The 15,698-nt window shown below is 52.4% G+C and overlaps 1 protein-coding gene across 1 annotated transcript in view; it reads left to right on the top strand.

Annotated features, from left to right (window-relative positions):
- PABPC1 (poly(A) binding protein cytoplasmic 1) overlaps positions 1 to 15,698 on the top strand; it is a 92,551-nt gene that overhangs the window by 44,474 nt on the left and 32,379 nt on the right. Inside the window, exons 5-6 of the mRNA XM_075353068.1 lie at positions 6,407 to 6,546; positions 6,642 to 6,736. Coding sequence (XP_075209183.1) covers positions 6,407 to 6,546; positions 6,642 to 6,736 — 235 coding nt within the window. The remainder of the gene's footprint in view (positions 1 to 6,406; positions 6,547 to 6,641; positions 6,737 to 15,698) is intronic.

Below are 15,698 nucleotides of genomic sequence, written 5' to 3'. Positions count from 1 at the left end.
TGCCTCCCCGTAGGGGAAGGCTGTCTTGCAGCTCTAACATGAGGTATTTCTTTACCCACCCAGGGACAGCTTTTGGACGTCCCAATCGTCTGGGTCTCCCAATGGAGCGCCGAAGAAGAAGGGAATTTTGTTACTTACCGTAAATTCCTTTTCTTCTAGCTCCAATTGGGAGACCCAGCACCCGCCCCTGTTCCTTCGGGATTTTTGGTTGGTCGGGTACACATGTTGTTCATGTTGAATGGTTTCAGTTCTCCGATGTTCCTTCGGATTGAATGGTTTAACCAGTTATTGGCTTTCCTCCTTCTTGCTTTTGCACTAAAACTGATCAGCCCGTGATCCCACGGGGGGTGTATAGCCAGAAGGGGAGGGGCCTTACACTTTTTAGTGTAATGCTTTGTGTGGCCTCCGGAGGCAGTAGCTATACACCCAATCGTCTGGGTCTCCCAATTGGAGCTAGAAGAAAAGGAATTTACGGTAAGTAACAAAATTCCCTTCTTCTTTGTCGCTCCATTGGGAGACCCAGACAATTGGGTGTATAGCTTCTGCCTCCGGAGGCCAGACAAAGTATTACACTTTAAAAAGTGTAACCCCTCCCCTCTGCCTATACACCCTCCCGTGGATCACGGGCTCCTCAGTTTTATGCTTTGTGTGGAAGGAGGCACACATCCACTCATGCATTCTCATATTAGTTATGTCGGTTGGAAGAAAAGAGGGCCCCCACGGGGCCCCCGGCATGTTCCCTTCTCACCCCACTACGTCGGCGGTGTTAAGGTTGAGGTACCCATTGCGGGTACAAAGGCCGGAGCCTCATGCAGTCTCCTTCACCATCCCTTAGCGGCTCTGGGAGAAGTGGGATCCTGAACGGTCATCCATTTGCTGGGACCGTGCTCCCTCCGCAGCCCCTGTGGGAATCTGCCGGACCGGAGTCTATTCAACCTCAGGGACCGGGCCCTGCAACTCTAAGGTACTGTGTCCCCATTGGGGACTGTGCAGGAGCGCACCTTCTTCCCGGACGCTGCGGCAGCTGATGAATTGAGAAGACCGGCGGACTTCCTCGCCGACCGTGCCTGCTTGTCGGGCGAGGTCTCAAATTTAGTCCCCGGCTTCATCGCGGCCTAGTCGCAAAAATCCCGCCCCCGGGCCTGCCTGTCAGGGGTAAGGGCGGGACTGCCGACCTGACGTCGGATGTGAGGGCTGGAGCATCCTGCATGTTTCCTCCCCCCTCACTGATCACTGTGGGGACCCCAGATTCCTGCACTTTCCTGGCCCTGCCCACGGCTCCACTCCTCCCCTGAGTTCTCCGGCAGCCATTTTTTGGGCATTCTGCCGGTGGAGGATTCTCAGGAACAGCTCTGCAGCGCTCCGGGGGACCTAAGGCTGGGAATCTGGAGGCACACACTCCGCTTGTTAGCGGTCGGTAAGCCACACCGGTCACCCGGTGCTGGTCCCCCCTAGGGTGCCGGAATAGATACGTGTGTGTATAATAGATAGATATATATATATATCTATCTATCTATCTATCTATCTATCTATCTATCTATCTATCTATCTATCTATCTATCTATCTATCTATCTATCTATCTATCTATCTATCTATTCGGTCGGGCTGTTTTTGCCAATATACCCTCAGTGATTATTCTCCTAGGAGACAACAGCATGTCGTCCACAAGGAGCAAAGCTGTTAAGGCACAGGGGTTTTTTGCGGCCTGTACCTCTTGTGGGGCTAGGTTACCTGCGGGTTCCACCTACCCTCACTGTGAGCAATGCTCGACCCCTGTTTCACTTGCTCAGCCGGAGCCTCGGTCACTAGTGGACCCCTCGGCTCATGTAGACCCCCCTGCTCCCCCTGTCCAGGCGCCAGGGACAGAGTTCTCTTTTGCTGAGAAACTGAGTCACTTTCACAATCCATGGCTCAGTCTATGGACAAATGGTCTTCCAAGCTGCTAGAAGCTTTGCAGTCCAGACTGGTCCTTACACAGGCCCCGGCCCCTGTTGGATCGTCACCTCCAGGCCCCTCTCGGTCCGAGCCGCAGCGCGCTCCCAGGTTGGGCCCTAGGTCCCACGCGGAGGACTCCTGCCAGGACCACAGTCCTAGACAGGCTAAGAGGGCTCGCTGGGAATCTTCCCAGACTTCTTCACGCTGCTCGGGTTCCCAGCTTGAGGACTCTCTGGAGGACGAGGCGGACGTCGCAGCTCAGGGTTCTGACCCTGACGTCGCCCTTAACCTTGATACACCTGAGGGGGACGCATTAGTGAATGATCTTATCTCGTCCATCAACCAGGTGTTGGATCTCTCTAGATTGGCGGCTAGATCTGTGGTATCGGTGGCAGATGGCTCATCGCTAAAGGATGCCACTGACAGGCAGATAGAGCTCCTGGTGAAGTCCATCTATGAGGCCACGGGCGCGTCTTTTGCCCCGGCCTTTGCAGCCGTGTGGGTACTCCAAGCTATCTCGGCTTGTCTGAGATTAATGCTGTCACACGTAATTCTGCTCCGCAAGTTGCGTCTTTGACTTCTCAAGCGTCAGCTTTTTCTTCCTACGCCATGAACGCAGTCCTAGACTCGGCTAGCCGTACAGCTGTGGCATCCGCTAACTCTGTGGCAGTCCGCAGGGCCATGTGGCTGCGCGAATGGAAGGCAGACTCGGCCTCCAAGAGGTTCTTAACCGTGTTGCCGTTTTCTGGCGAACGCTTGTTTGGCGAACGATTGGATGAGATTTTTAAGGAATCCAAGGGAAAGGACTCCTCCTTACCCCAGTCCAAACCTAAGAGACCTCAACAACAGAAAATACAATCGAGGTTTCGGTCCTTTCGTCCCTCCGCCAAGCCCCAATCCTCTTCGTCCAGCAGGCAGGAGAAAGGCCAGAGGAACTCCTATGCGTGGCGGTCCAAGTCACGCCCCCAAAAGGCCGCAGGAGGCACTGCCTCCAAGGCGACCTCCTCATGACTCTCGGCATCCCCTAACCGCATCCTCGGTCGGTGGCAGGCTCTCCCGCTTTGGTGACGCCTGGTGGCCACATGTTCAAGACAGATGGGTAAGACATTCTGTCTCACGGTTACAGGATAGAGTTCAGCTCCTGTCCTGCGGTTCGTTTCTTCAGAACCTCTCCGCCCCCCGCTCAGGCCGACGCACTTTTTCAGGCGGTGGACGCTCTGAAGACAGAAGGAGTTGTGACCCCCGTTCCCCTTCAGGAACGTGGTCGCGGCTTTTACTCCAACTTGTTCGTGGTGCCAAAAAAGGACTGATCATTCCGACCCTTTCTTGACCTCAAACTGCTCAACACACGTGAGAACCAGACGGTTTCGGATGGAATCTCTCCGCTCGGTCATCGCCTCGATGTCACAAGGAGACTTCCTAGCATCGATCGACATCAAAGATGCTTATCTCCACGTGCCAATCGCACCCGAACATCAACGCTTCTTGCGTTTCGCCATCAGGGACGAACACCTTCAGTTCGTGGCATTGCCTTTCGGCCTGGCGACAGCCCCACAGGTTTTCACCAAAGTCATGGCATCCGTCGTGGCGGTCCTACACTCAGGGCCACTTGGTGATTCCCTACCTAGACGATCTCCTAGTCAGGGCCCCTTCTCGGGTGGAGTGTCAACACAGCCTTACAGTCGCTCTGACGACTCTCCAGGAGTTCGGGTGGATCATCAACTTCCCGAAATCCAAGTTGACACCGACCCAATCGCTGACTTACCTCGGGATGGAGTTTCATACACAGCCAGCGGTAGTCAAGCTACCGCGGGACAAAAGGCTTTCTCTGCAGGCAGGGGTGCAATCACTTCTTCGGAGTCAGTCACACCCCTTAAGGCGCCTCATGCACTTCCTGGGGAAGATGGTGGCAGCGATGGAGGCAGTGCCGTTCGCGCAATTCCATCTACGGCAGCTCCAATGGGACATTCTCCGCAAATGGGACAGGAGGTCGGCTTCCCTCGACAGGAACATCTCTTTCCCTTGCAACCAAGACGTCACTTCCGTGGTGGCTCCTTCCCAATTCTCTATCGCAGGGAAAATCCTTCCTACCCCCAACCTGGGCTGTGGTCACCACAGACGCGAGCCTGTCAGGGTGGGGAGCGGTTTTTCTCCACCACAGGGCTCAGGGAACCTGGACTCCGATAGTCTTCCCTTCAGATCAATGTTCTGGAAATAAGGGCAGTGTATCTAGCCCTATTGGCTTTTCAGCGGTGGCTGGAGGGCAGGCAGATCCGTATCCAGTCGGACAACGCCACTGCCGTCGCATACATCAACCACCAAGGCGGAACTCGCAATCGTCAAGCCTTCCAGGAAGTCCGGCGGATTCTGCAGTGGGTGGAAGCCACAGCCTCCACCATCTCCGCAGTTCACATCCCGGGCGTAGAAAACTGGGAAGCAGATTTTCAGTCAGGGCATGGATGCGGGGGAATGGTCTCTGCACCCAGAAGTGTTTCGAGAGATCTGTCGCCGCTGGGGAACGCCGGACGTCGATCTCATGGCGTCACGGCACAACAACAAAGTTCCGGCATTCATGGCACGGTCTCAGGATCACAGAGCTCTAGCGGCGGACGCGTTAGTTCAGGACTGGTCGCAGTTCCGACTGCCTTATGTGTTTCCTCCTCTGGCGATGCTGCCCAGAGTGTTACGCAAGATCAGGTCAGACTGCCGTCGCGCCATTCTCGTCGCTCCAGACTGGCCGAGGCGGTCATGGTACCCGGATCTGTGGCATTTCACGGTGGGTCAGCCGTGGGCGCTCCCAGACTTGCTGTCACAAGGCCCGTTTTTCCATCTGAATTCTGTGGCCCTCAACCTGACTGTGTGGCCATTGAGTCCTGGCTCCTAGCGTCTTCAGGGTTGTCTCAGGATGTCATTGCCACCATGAGACAGGCCAGGAAGCCAACGTCCGCCAAGATCTATTACAGGTCTTGGCAAATCTTCTTATCCTGGTGCTCTGATAACGGTTTCTCTCCATGGCCGTTTGCCTTACCCACTTTTCTTTCATTCCTCCAATCCGGAATGGACAAGGGTTTGTCACTCGGCTCTCTCAAGGGCCAAGTATCGGCGCTCTCCGTATTTTTTCAAAAGCGTCTAGCCAGGCTTCCGCAGGTCCGCACGTTCCTGCAGGGAGTTTGCCACATAGTCCCACCTTACAAGCGTCCGCTGGAACCCTGGGATCTTAGCAGGGTGCTAACGGCTCTTCAGAAACCACCTTTCGAGCCGCTGCGGGATGTCTCTTTATCACGTCTTTCGCAAAAGGTGGCCTTTCTAGTGGCAGTTACATCACTCCGGAGAGTGTCTGAGCTTGCAGCGCTATCATGCAAAGCCCCCTTCCTGGTGTTTCACCAGGATAAGGTGGTTCTGCGTCCGGTTCCGGAATTTCTCCCTAAGCTGGTATCTCCTTTTCATCTCAATCAGGCTCTCTCCTTACCTTCATTTTGCCCTAATCCAATTCACCAATGTGAAAAGGATTTGCACTCTTTGGATCTGGTGAGAGCACTCCGGCTCTACGTGTCTCGCACGGCGCCCCTGCGTTGTTCAGATGCGCTCTTTGTCCTTGTCGCTGGCCAGCGTAAGGGTTCGCAGGCTTCCAAGTCAACCTTGGCTCGGTGTATCAAGGAACAGATTCTCGAAGCCTACCGTTCTTCTGGGCTTCCGCTTCCTTCAGGGCTGAAAGCCCATTCTACCAGAGCCGTGGGTGCGTCCTGGGCATTGCGGCACCGGGCTACGGCTCAGGTGTGTCAGGCAGCGACGTGGTCTAGTCTGCACACTTTCACGAAACACTATCAAGTGCATACCTATGCTTCGGCAGACGCCAGTCTAGGTAGGCGATTCCTTCAGGCGGCGGTTGCCCACCTGTAAGAGGGCCGTTTCGGCTCTTTTTATTGAGGTATTCTTTTACCCACCCAGGGACTGCTTTTGGACGTCCCAATTGTCTGGGTCTCCCAATGGAGCGACAAAGAAGGGAATTTTGTTTACTTACCGTAAATTCCTTTTCTTCTAGCTCCTATTGGGAGACCCAGCACCCGCCCCTGTTCCCTTTGGGCTGTTCTTTTGTGTACACATGTTGTTCATGTTGAATTGTTCTTTTGGTTCATGGTTCAGTTCTCCGAACATCCTTCGGATTGAATTTACCCTAGACCAATTCATAAGTCTTCTCCTTCCTGCTTTTGCACCAAAACTGAGGAGCCCGTGATCCACGGGAGGGTCTATAGGCAGAGGGGAGGGGTTACACTTTTTTTAAAGTGTAATACTTTGTGTGGCCTCCGGAGGCAGAAGCTATACACCCAATTGTCTGGGTCTCCCAATAGGAGCTAGAAGAAAAGGAATTTACAGTAAGTAAACAAAATTCCCTTTTTTTAAATGTTAAACCTTCTGTAGGTTGTTTTAATAGTTTGCTAAACTAATTCCATAATTTTGTTTCCCATAAAGGTTTGTTGGCAGATTCAAATCCCGTAAAGAACGAGAAGCTGAACTTGGGGCAAGAGCTAAAGAGTTCACTAATGTTTACATCAAGAACTTTGGAGAAGACATGGATGACGAGCGACTCAAAGAAATGTTTGGCAAATACGGTAAAGATCTTTTACTTTCGTAGAAACCTGCTACAGTCTAAAACTCATCCGAATGGCTTGTTACTGAACTACATTTATGCATTATTTATTTTCAGGGCCGGCACTTAGTGTTAAAGTTATGACTGATGAAACCGGGAAGTCCAAAGGATTCGGCTTTGTCAGTTTTGAGAGACACGAGGATGCACAAAAAGTAAGAACAAAGATGGCTTTAGATTAATGCATTCTTCAACACCTTCACCACCTGGCAAATATCCTTTTTTTTTTTGTTGTTGTTTTTTTTTGTCAACATAACCGCATGAAAGAAATATATATTTTTTTTTTAATCAGTAAGAGTTCATATATATCAAATGTGTAGGTTTTATTTTTCTTAATGGGACCCTTTCAGAACCATGAGCAGTCCTGGGTGCATACTGCTAATCCCTGCCTAACTATACCTGTATTCACTAGCATAGCTATCTTTAAAAATAATTCTTTAATATGCTAATGAGGCCAGGGACTAGTCGGGAGGGCGTTACTTCCCCAGATTATCTGCCCTCTCAGCTCAGCATGCTGGCACTCCCCTGTGGGCATACTAGCATAAGAGCACAGGTAGTCGGGGGAAGTAACGCCCTCACAACTAGTCCCTGGCCTCATTGGCATATGATATAAGATCTTTAGAAATACTTTTTTTTTTTTTTTTAACCATTTTCAGGTCAATGTTATGTTCTGATTGCTTTTTATTGTAATGTTGCAACTGTCAACCCCCCACCCCATAATTTGGCATTTTTTAAATTTTATTTTTAGATGTTTACTGATCAGATGAATTTACTATTTTGATTTTTCTTTGTCGCTCTATTGGGAGACCCAGACAATTGGGTGTATAGCTACTGCCTCCGGAGGCCACACAAAGTATTACACTTAAAAGTGTAAGGCCCCTCCCCTTCTGCCTATACACCCCCCGTGGGATCACGGGCTCCTCAGTTTTCATGCTTTGTGCGAAGGAGGTCAGACATCCACGCATAGCTCCACTGTTTTAGTCAGCAGCAGCTGCTGACTATGTCGGATGGAAGAAAAGTGGGCCCATATAGGGCCCCCAGCATGCTCCCTTCTCACCCCACTCTTGTCGGCGGTGTTTGTTAAGGTTGAGGTATCCATTGCGGGTACGGAGGCTGGAGCCCACATGCTGCTTTCCTTCCCCATCCCCCTCAAGGCTCTGGGTGAAGTGGGATCTTACCGGTCTCTAGGCACTGAGACCATGCTCCATCCACAGACCCGGAGAACCTGCTGGATATGGAGCTGAGTATCGTCAGGGACAGGGCCCTGCTACATTAAGGTACTCTGTGTCCCCGTACAAATCGCGCACACACACACCAGCATGCTGGGTGTGTTAGTGCGCCGGGGACAACAGCGCGGAGCGCTTGTGCTATTACTCACTGCAGCTTAGCTGAGTGAGTTTATGTATTAGGAACTGCCGCGCCGGCCGCTGCTGGCTGTTTTTACACTGTGGCGCGGCTGGGACTTGTGGTGCGCCGTGGACTTCCGCGCTGGCCGTGCTTATACGACGGCTGCGCTTATAAATCGAGTCCCCGGCTTTTGCGGCCTAGTTTCGTTTCGTTCCCGCCCCCAGGCCTGCCAGTCAGGGGAAGGGCGGGACGCTGTTCAGAACGTCAGCGCCGAGGGCTGGAGTCTGCTTAGCATACTCCAGCCCCCTCACTGGGCACAGTGAGATGCCAGTTTCCCGCACTTTGTCTGGGGCATGCCCACGGCCCGCCCCTCTCCACAGGACGCCGGCAGCCATTCCTGTGTGCAGTCTGAGCTGGAGAAGGGAGACAAGCTCTTGGAGACCCAGACACAGGATTCGGGCGACCACACACCCGCTTTTGAGCGGGCGGTAAGCAGCACCTGAGGTGCTGACCCCACTAGTGCCGAAGTGTTCATTTGTACTTTATGCTTGTATGTTATACATTGCACTGTACGGTCGCTATTCTTGGCTATATACCCTCCTAGAGGGCTAGACAACAGCATGTCGTCCGCAAAAAGCAAGGGTGCAAAGGCACAGGCTTTCTATGCTGCTTGTACCGCATGTGAGGCTGTTCTACCGGCAGGTTCCACTGACCCCCATAGGGTGCAATGCTCCCCTGTAGCACTTGCTCAGCCGGGGTCTCTGCTAGAGGTGGCCCAAGGAGAACCACCTGTGAACACTGTCCAGGTGACAGGGACGGAGTTTGCAGTTTTTGCTGTTAGATTGTCTCTGACTATGACTAAAATCCTAGAGACTTTGCAGTCCAGACCGGTAACTCAGACCATGGGCACTGTTGATTCAATGCTCCCTGGCCCCCCTCATTTGGAACAAATCCGTGCTCCGGGGGGGTCCCATGCATCCCAGGGTGAAGGCTCTGACACGGACGACAGTCCCAGACAGCCTAAGCGAGCTCGCTGGGAGCGGCCCTCGACTTCATCACACTGGTCAGGGTCCCAGCAGGAGGACTCTCTGTATGATGAGGCAGAGGTAGCTGATCAGGATTCTGATCCTGAGACCGCTCTCAATCTGGATACCCCTGATGGTGACGCCATAGTGAATGATCTTATAGCGTCCATCAATGGAATGTTGGATATTTCTCCCTCAGCTCCTCCAGTGGAGGAGTCAGCTTCACAGCAGGAGAAATTCCATTTCAGGTATCCCAAGCGTAAATTGAGTACTTTTCTGGACCACTCTGACTTCAGAGAAGCAGTTCACAAACACCACGCTTATCCAGATAAGCGTTTCTCCAAACGTCTTAAGGATACACGTTATCCCTTTCCCCCTGACGTGGTCAAGTGCTGGACCCAGTGTCCAAAGGTGGATCCTCCAATCTCCAGGCTTGCGGCTAGATCCATAGTTGCAGTGGACGATGGGGCTTCACTTAAAGATGCCACTGACAGACAGATGGCGCTCTGGTTGAAATCCATCTATGAAGCTATCGGCGCGTCGTTTGCTCCAGCATTCGCAGCTGTATGGGCACTCCAAGCTATTTCAGCTGGTCTTGCGCAGATTGACACTGTCACACGTACATCTGTTCCGCAAGTAGCGTCCTTAACCTCTCAAATGTCTGCATTTGCGTCTTACGCTATTAATGCTGTCCTGGACTCTACGAGCCGTACGGCAGTGGCGTCCGCCAACTCCGTGGTTTTAGCAGAGCCTTGTGGTTAAGGGAATGGAAGGCAGATTCTGCTTCCAAATAAGTGCTTAACCAGTTTGCCATTTTCTGGTGACAGACTGTTTGGTGAGAGATTGGATGAAATCATTAAACAGTCCAAGGGTAAGGATTCTTCCTTACCCCAGCCCAAACCTAACAAACCCCAACAGAGGAGGGGACAGTCGAGGTTTCGGTCCTTTCGAGGCTCGGGCAGGTCCCAATTCTCCTCGTCCAAAAGGACTCAAAAGGATCGGAGGAGCTCAGATTCTTGGCGGGCTCAGTCACGCCCAAAGAAGGCAGCCGGAGGAACCGCTACCAAGGCGGCTTCCTCATGACTTTCGGCCTCCTCTCTCCGCATCCTCGGTCGGTGGCAGGCTCTCCCGCTTTGGCGACATTTGGCTGCCACAGGTCAAAGACCGTTGGGTGAGAGACATTCTGTCTCACGGGTACAGGATAGAGTTCAGTTCTCGTCCTCCGACTCGATTCTTCAGAACTTCTCCACCTCCCGACCGAGCCGGTGCCCTTCTGCAGGCGGGTGCTCTCTAAAGGCAGAAGGAGTGGTGATCCCTGTTCCTCTTCAGGAGCAAGGTCACGGTTTTTACTCCAATTTGTTGTGGTGCCAAAAAAGGACGGGTCTTTCCGTCCTGTTCTGGACCTAAAACTGCTCAACAAGCATGTGAAAACCAGGCGGTTCCGGATGGAATCCCTCCGCTCCGTCATCGCCTCAATGTCTCAAGGAGATTTCCTAGCATCAATAGACATCATGGATGCTTATCTCCACGTGCCGATTGCTCCAGAGCACCAGCGTTTTTCTACGCTTCGTTATAGGAGACGAACACCTTCAGTTCGTAGCCCTGCCTTTCGGTCTGGCGACAGCCCCACGGGTCTTCACCAAGGTCATGGCAGCAGTAGTAGCAGTCCTGCACTCTCAGGGTCACTCTGTGATCCCTTACTTGGATGATCTACTTGTCAAGGCACCCTCTCAAGAGGCATGCCAACACAGCCTGAACGTTGCACTGGAGACTCTCCAGAGTTTCGGGTGGATCATCAACTTTTCAAAGTCAAATCTGACCCCGACCCAATCGCTAACATATCTTGGCATGGAGTTTCATACTCTCTCAGCGATAGTGATGCTTCCGCTGAACAAACAGCGTTCACTACAGACAGGGGTGCAATCTCTCCTTCAGGGCCAGTCGCACCCCTTGAGACGCCTCATCCACTTCCTAGGGAAGATGGTAGCAGCAATGGAGGCAGTCCCTTTCGCGCAGTTTCATCTGCGTCCACTACAATGGGACATTCTCCGCCAATGGGACGGGAAGTCGACGTCCCTACACAGGAACGTCTCCCTTTCTCAGGCGGCCAAGGATTCTCTTCAGTAGTGGCTTCTTCCCACCTCATTGTCAAAAGGAAAGCCTTTCCTACCCCCATCCTGGGCGGTGGTCACAACGGACGCGAGTCTGTCAGGGTGGGGAGCAGTTTTTCTCCACCACAGGGCTCAAGGTACGTGGACTCAGCAGGAGTCCACCCTTCAGATCAATGTTCTGGAAATCAGGGCAGTGTATCTTGCCCTTCAAGCCTTCCAGCAGTGGCTGGAAGGCAAGCAGTTCCGAATTTCCACCATATCCGCAGTTCACATCCCGGGCGTAGAAAACTGGGAAGCAGATTTTCTCAGTCGCCAGGGCATGGACGCAGGGGAATGGTCTCTTCACCCGGACGTGTTTCAGGAGATCTGTTGCCGCTGGGAGATGCCGGACGTCGACCTAATGGCGTCCCGGCACAACAACAAGGTCCCAACATTCATGGCACGGTCTCAAGATCACAGAGCTCTGGCGGCAGACGCCTTAGTTCAGGATTGGTCGCAGTTTCAACTCCCTTGTGTTTCCTCCTCTGGCACTGTTGCCCAGAGTGTTACGCAAGATCAGGTCCGACTGCCGCCGCGCCATCCTCGTCGCTCCAGACGGGCCAACGAGGTCGTGGTACCCGGATCTGTGGCATCTCGCGGTAGGCCAACCGTGGGCTCTACCAGACCGACCAGACTTGCTGTCTCAAAGGCCGTTTTTCCATCTGAATTCTGCGGCCCTCAACCTGACGGTGTGGCCATTGAGTCCTGGATCCTAGCATCTGCAGGGTTATCTCAAGAGGTCATTACCACTGAGACAGGCCAGAAAACCCACATCTGCCAAGATCTACCACAGAACGTGGAAGATATTCTTATCTTGGTGCTCTGCTCAGGGAGTTTCTCCCTGGCCATTTGCCTTGCCTACTTTCTTTCCTTCCTGCAATCCGGTTTGGAAAAAGGTTTGTCGCTCGGCTCCCTTAAGGGACAAATCTCAGCGCTCTCTGTATTTTCTCAGAAGCGCCTAGCAACACTTCCTCAGGTACGCACGTTCCTGCAGGGGGTTTGCCGATTAGTCCCTCCTTACAAACGACTGTTAGAACCCTGTGATTTGAACAGAGTGCTGATGGTTCTTCAGAAACCACCATTCGAGCCTATGAGAGTTTTTTCCCTCTCACGCCTTTCGCAGAAAGTGGTTTTCCTTGTGGCAGTCACTTCACTTCAGAGAGTGTCTGTCCGGGCAGCATTGTCGTGCAAGGCCCCCTTCCCGGTGTCTCACCAGGTCAAGGGGTTCTGCGTCCGGTTCCGGAAGTTATCTCTAAGGTGGTTTCCCCCCTTTCATCTCAATCAGGGTATCCCCGTACCCTCTGTTTGTCCTCATCCAGTTCACCAATGTGAAAAGGATTTGCACTTGATTAGATCTGGTGAGAGCACTCAGACTCTACATCTATCGTACGGCGCCCCTGCGCCGCTCGGATGCATTCTTGTCCTTGTTGCTAGCCAGCGTAAAGGGTCGCATGCTTCCAAATCAAGCCCGGCTCGGTGGATCAAGGAACCAATTCTCGAGCTTATCGTTCTGCGGGGCTTACGGTTCCCTCAGGGCTGAAGGCCCATTCTACCAGAGCTGTGGGTGCGTCCTGGGCTTTGAGGCACCAGGCTACGGCTCAGCATGTGTGTCAGGCGGCTACCTGGTCCAGCCTCCACACTTTCACGAAACACTATCAGGTGCATGCCTATGCTTCGGCGGATGCCAGCATAGGCAGACGAGTCCTTCAGGCGGCAGTTGCCCACTTGTAGGAAGGGGCCGTTTTACGGCTCTACTACGAGGTATTATTTACCCACCCAGGGATTGCTTTTGGACATCCCAATTGTCTGGGTCTCCCAATAGAGCGACAAAGAAGGGAATTTTGTTTACTTACCGTAAATTCCTTTTTCTTCTAGCTCTAATTGGGAGACCCAGCACCCACCCCTGTTTTTTTGTATATACATGTTGTTCATGTTGAATGGTTTCAGTTCTCCGATATTCCTTCGGATTGAATTTGCTTTAAACCAGTTTATTGGCTTTCCTCCTTCTTGCTTTTGCACTAAAACTGAGGAGCCCGTGATCCCACGGGGGGTGTATAGGCAGAAGGGGAGGGGCCTTACACTTTTAAGTGTAATACTTTGTGTGGCCTCCGGAGGCAGTAGCTATACACCCAATTGTCTGGGTCTCCCAATTAGAGCTAGAAGAAAAGGAATTTACGGTAAGTAAACAAAATTCCCTTCATTTCCAGTGGGACAGAAGGGTGGTGATATAAACTTCATATAACTTTTCCCACTTTTCGTTTTTACTAGCCTCCTTATTGGACTTGAAGTTGCAATCTTTTGTTTGTGCTTTACAGAGCAGGGCATCAGCACCGCTCTGTACAGCAGAAATGTGGACTTCCTATGAATGCGGTCACTCCTCCGGCGTTTACAGGAAGTTCTTCATGACAGTGATGGGTTATCGGCTGACCCCGGTTTGTCATGACAAGCCATCGAGTCACTGGGCCACTGATAAAAGCGGGGCAATGATGCGCTCCCCGCCAGCATAAGTTAAATCCCGCTGGCAGAGCTTGACAGCTGGCTTTAACTAAACCGCAACAGATTGATCTTCGTCCACTGCTGTTAAAGGCACGTGTCTGATGAGATCAGCTGTTATGTACTTGCGGCCTCGGCGTGTGAGGCTGCATAGGAAGTGACACTACCTTGGTATTTCCAGTACATCCAAAGTTGTGAAGGGGCTAAGGGCCACGTTTGATCCTATGCTTGTGTGCTTAGCCAAAAGGATGTGCCCCAGATTGTTTTGGTAGACGTAAGGTTGAATAGTTGAAGGGTTTTAGTTATCCTAATGTACTGATAATGGCTCTGGCCCTTTAAGACTAAGTTCACACACTGCGTTTTTTTGCCGCTGCGTTTTTGTGCGTTTGGGTGTGTTAGTGTATTAGGGGACTACCGCGCTAACCGCCGTTGCCATTTTTATTTCGTGCGCGGCTGGGACTTGTGGTGCGCCGGGGACTTCCGCGCCGACCAAGGCTTATATGCCGGCCGCGCTTATCACTCGAGTCCCCGGCTTGCGCGGCCTGGTCTCACTTCGTTTCCGCCCACAGACCTGCCAGTCAGGGTAGGGGCGTGATGCTGCACAGCACGGCAGCGCTGAGAGCTGGAGTATGCTTTGCATACTCCACCCCTCTCACTGTGTGCACTGTGAAACCGGCAGCGCTGAGAGCTGGAGTATGCTTTGCATACTCCACCCCTCTCACTGTGTACACTGTGAAGCCGGATTCCCGCACTTTCTCAGGCACGCCCACGGCTTCCTCCTCTACACAGGACGCCGGCAGCCATTCTTGTCAGTGTTTTCTGTAGCGACAGAAGAGACAAGTTTAGGAATCCCTGGCAGGGATTCGGATAGTCACACAACCGCTGTGACCAGGCGTTAAGCAGCACCTGTGGGGCTGACTCCACTAGTGCCGAAGTGCACATATACATATATGCTTATTCACTATGCATTGCACTGTTTAGCTGCATTTTTGTATATACCCTCCTTGATTGTGCGGAGGACATAACAGCATATTGTCTGTGTAAAACAGAGGTGCAGAAGCACATGTTTTCTATGCAGCCGGTACAGCATCTACGGCTATATGGCCGGCAGTGTACATAGACCCCCATTGTATACTACGGAGTCTCTGCTAATCGTCCAGGACATGGGGACGGAGCCTGCAGTATTTACTGACAGATTTTCTGAGACTATGGCTATGATACTAGAAGCCTTGCAGTCCAGACAAGTCTCTCAAATCCATGGCCACTGTTCATTCATTATCCATGGTCCCCCTCAGTGGGAACAACTTTGAGCTCCGAGGGTGTCATGTGCTTCCCAGAGTGACGGCTCTGACACGGACGACAGTCCCAGACAGCCTGAGAGGCTCACTATGAGCGGCCCTCGACTTCATCACACTAGTCAGGGTCCCAGCAAGCGGACTCTCTGTGTGATGTGGCGGAGGTAGCTGCTCAAGATCTAATCCTGAGACCGATCTCAATCTGGATACACCTGATGGTGACGCCATAGTCAATAATCTCATAGCGTCCATCAATAGAATGTTAGTTATTTCTCCCTCAGCTCCTCCAGTGGAAGAGTCAGCTTCATAGCAGGAGAAATTCCACGTATCCCAACCGTAAATTAAATACTTTCCTTGACCACCCTGACTTTACACAGGCAGTCCAGGAACACCACGCTTATCCAGTTAAGCGCTTCTCCAAACGGCTGAGGATACACGTTATCCCTACCCCCTGACGTGGGCAATGGCTGGACCCAGAGCCCCAAGGGGCATCCTCCAATCTCCAGCTTGCAGCTAGATCCATAGTTGCAGTGGAAGATGGGGCTGCACTTAAAGATGCCACTGACACAGAGGGATCTCTGGTCGAAATCCATCTATGAGGCTATCGGCGCGCTGTTAGCTCCAGCATTCGCAGCCGTAGAGGCACTCCAAGCTACTTCAGCTTGTCTTACACAGATGGACACGGTCACACGTACATCTGTTCCGCAAGTGTCATCCTTAACCGCTCAAATGTCTGCATTGCGTCTTATGCGATTAATGCTGTCCTAGACTCTACGACCCGTACGGCAGTGGCGTCCGCTAACTCCG

This window comes from Anomaloglossus baeobatrachus, chromosome 6 (assembly GCF_048569485.1).
Source record: "Anomaloglossus baeobatrachus isolate aAnoBae1 chromosome 6, aAnoBae1.hap1, whole genome shotgun sequence".
NCBI classification, from domain to species: Eukaryota; Metazoa; Chordata; class Amphibia; order Anura; family Aromobatidae; genus Anomaloglossus; species Anomaloglossus baeobatrachus.
Note: the sequence above shows the minus strand (reverse complement) of the source record. Positions and strands in the feature narration are given on the sequence as shown.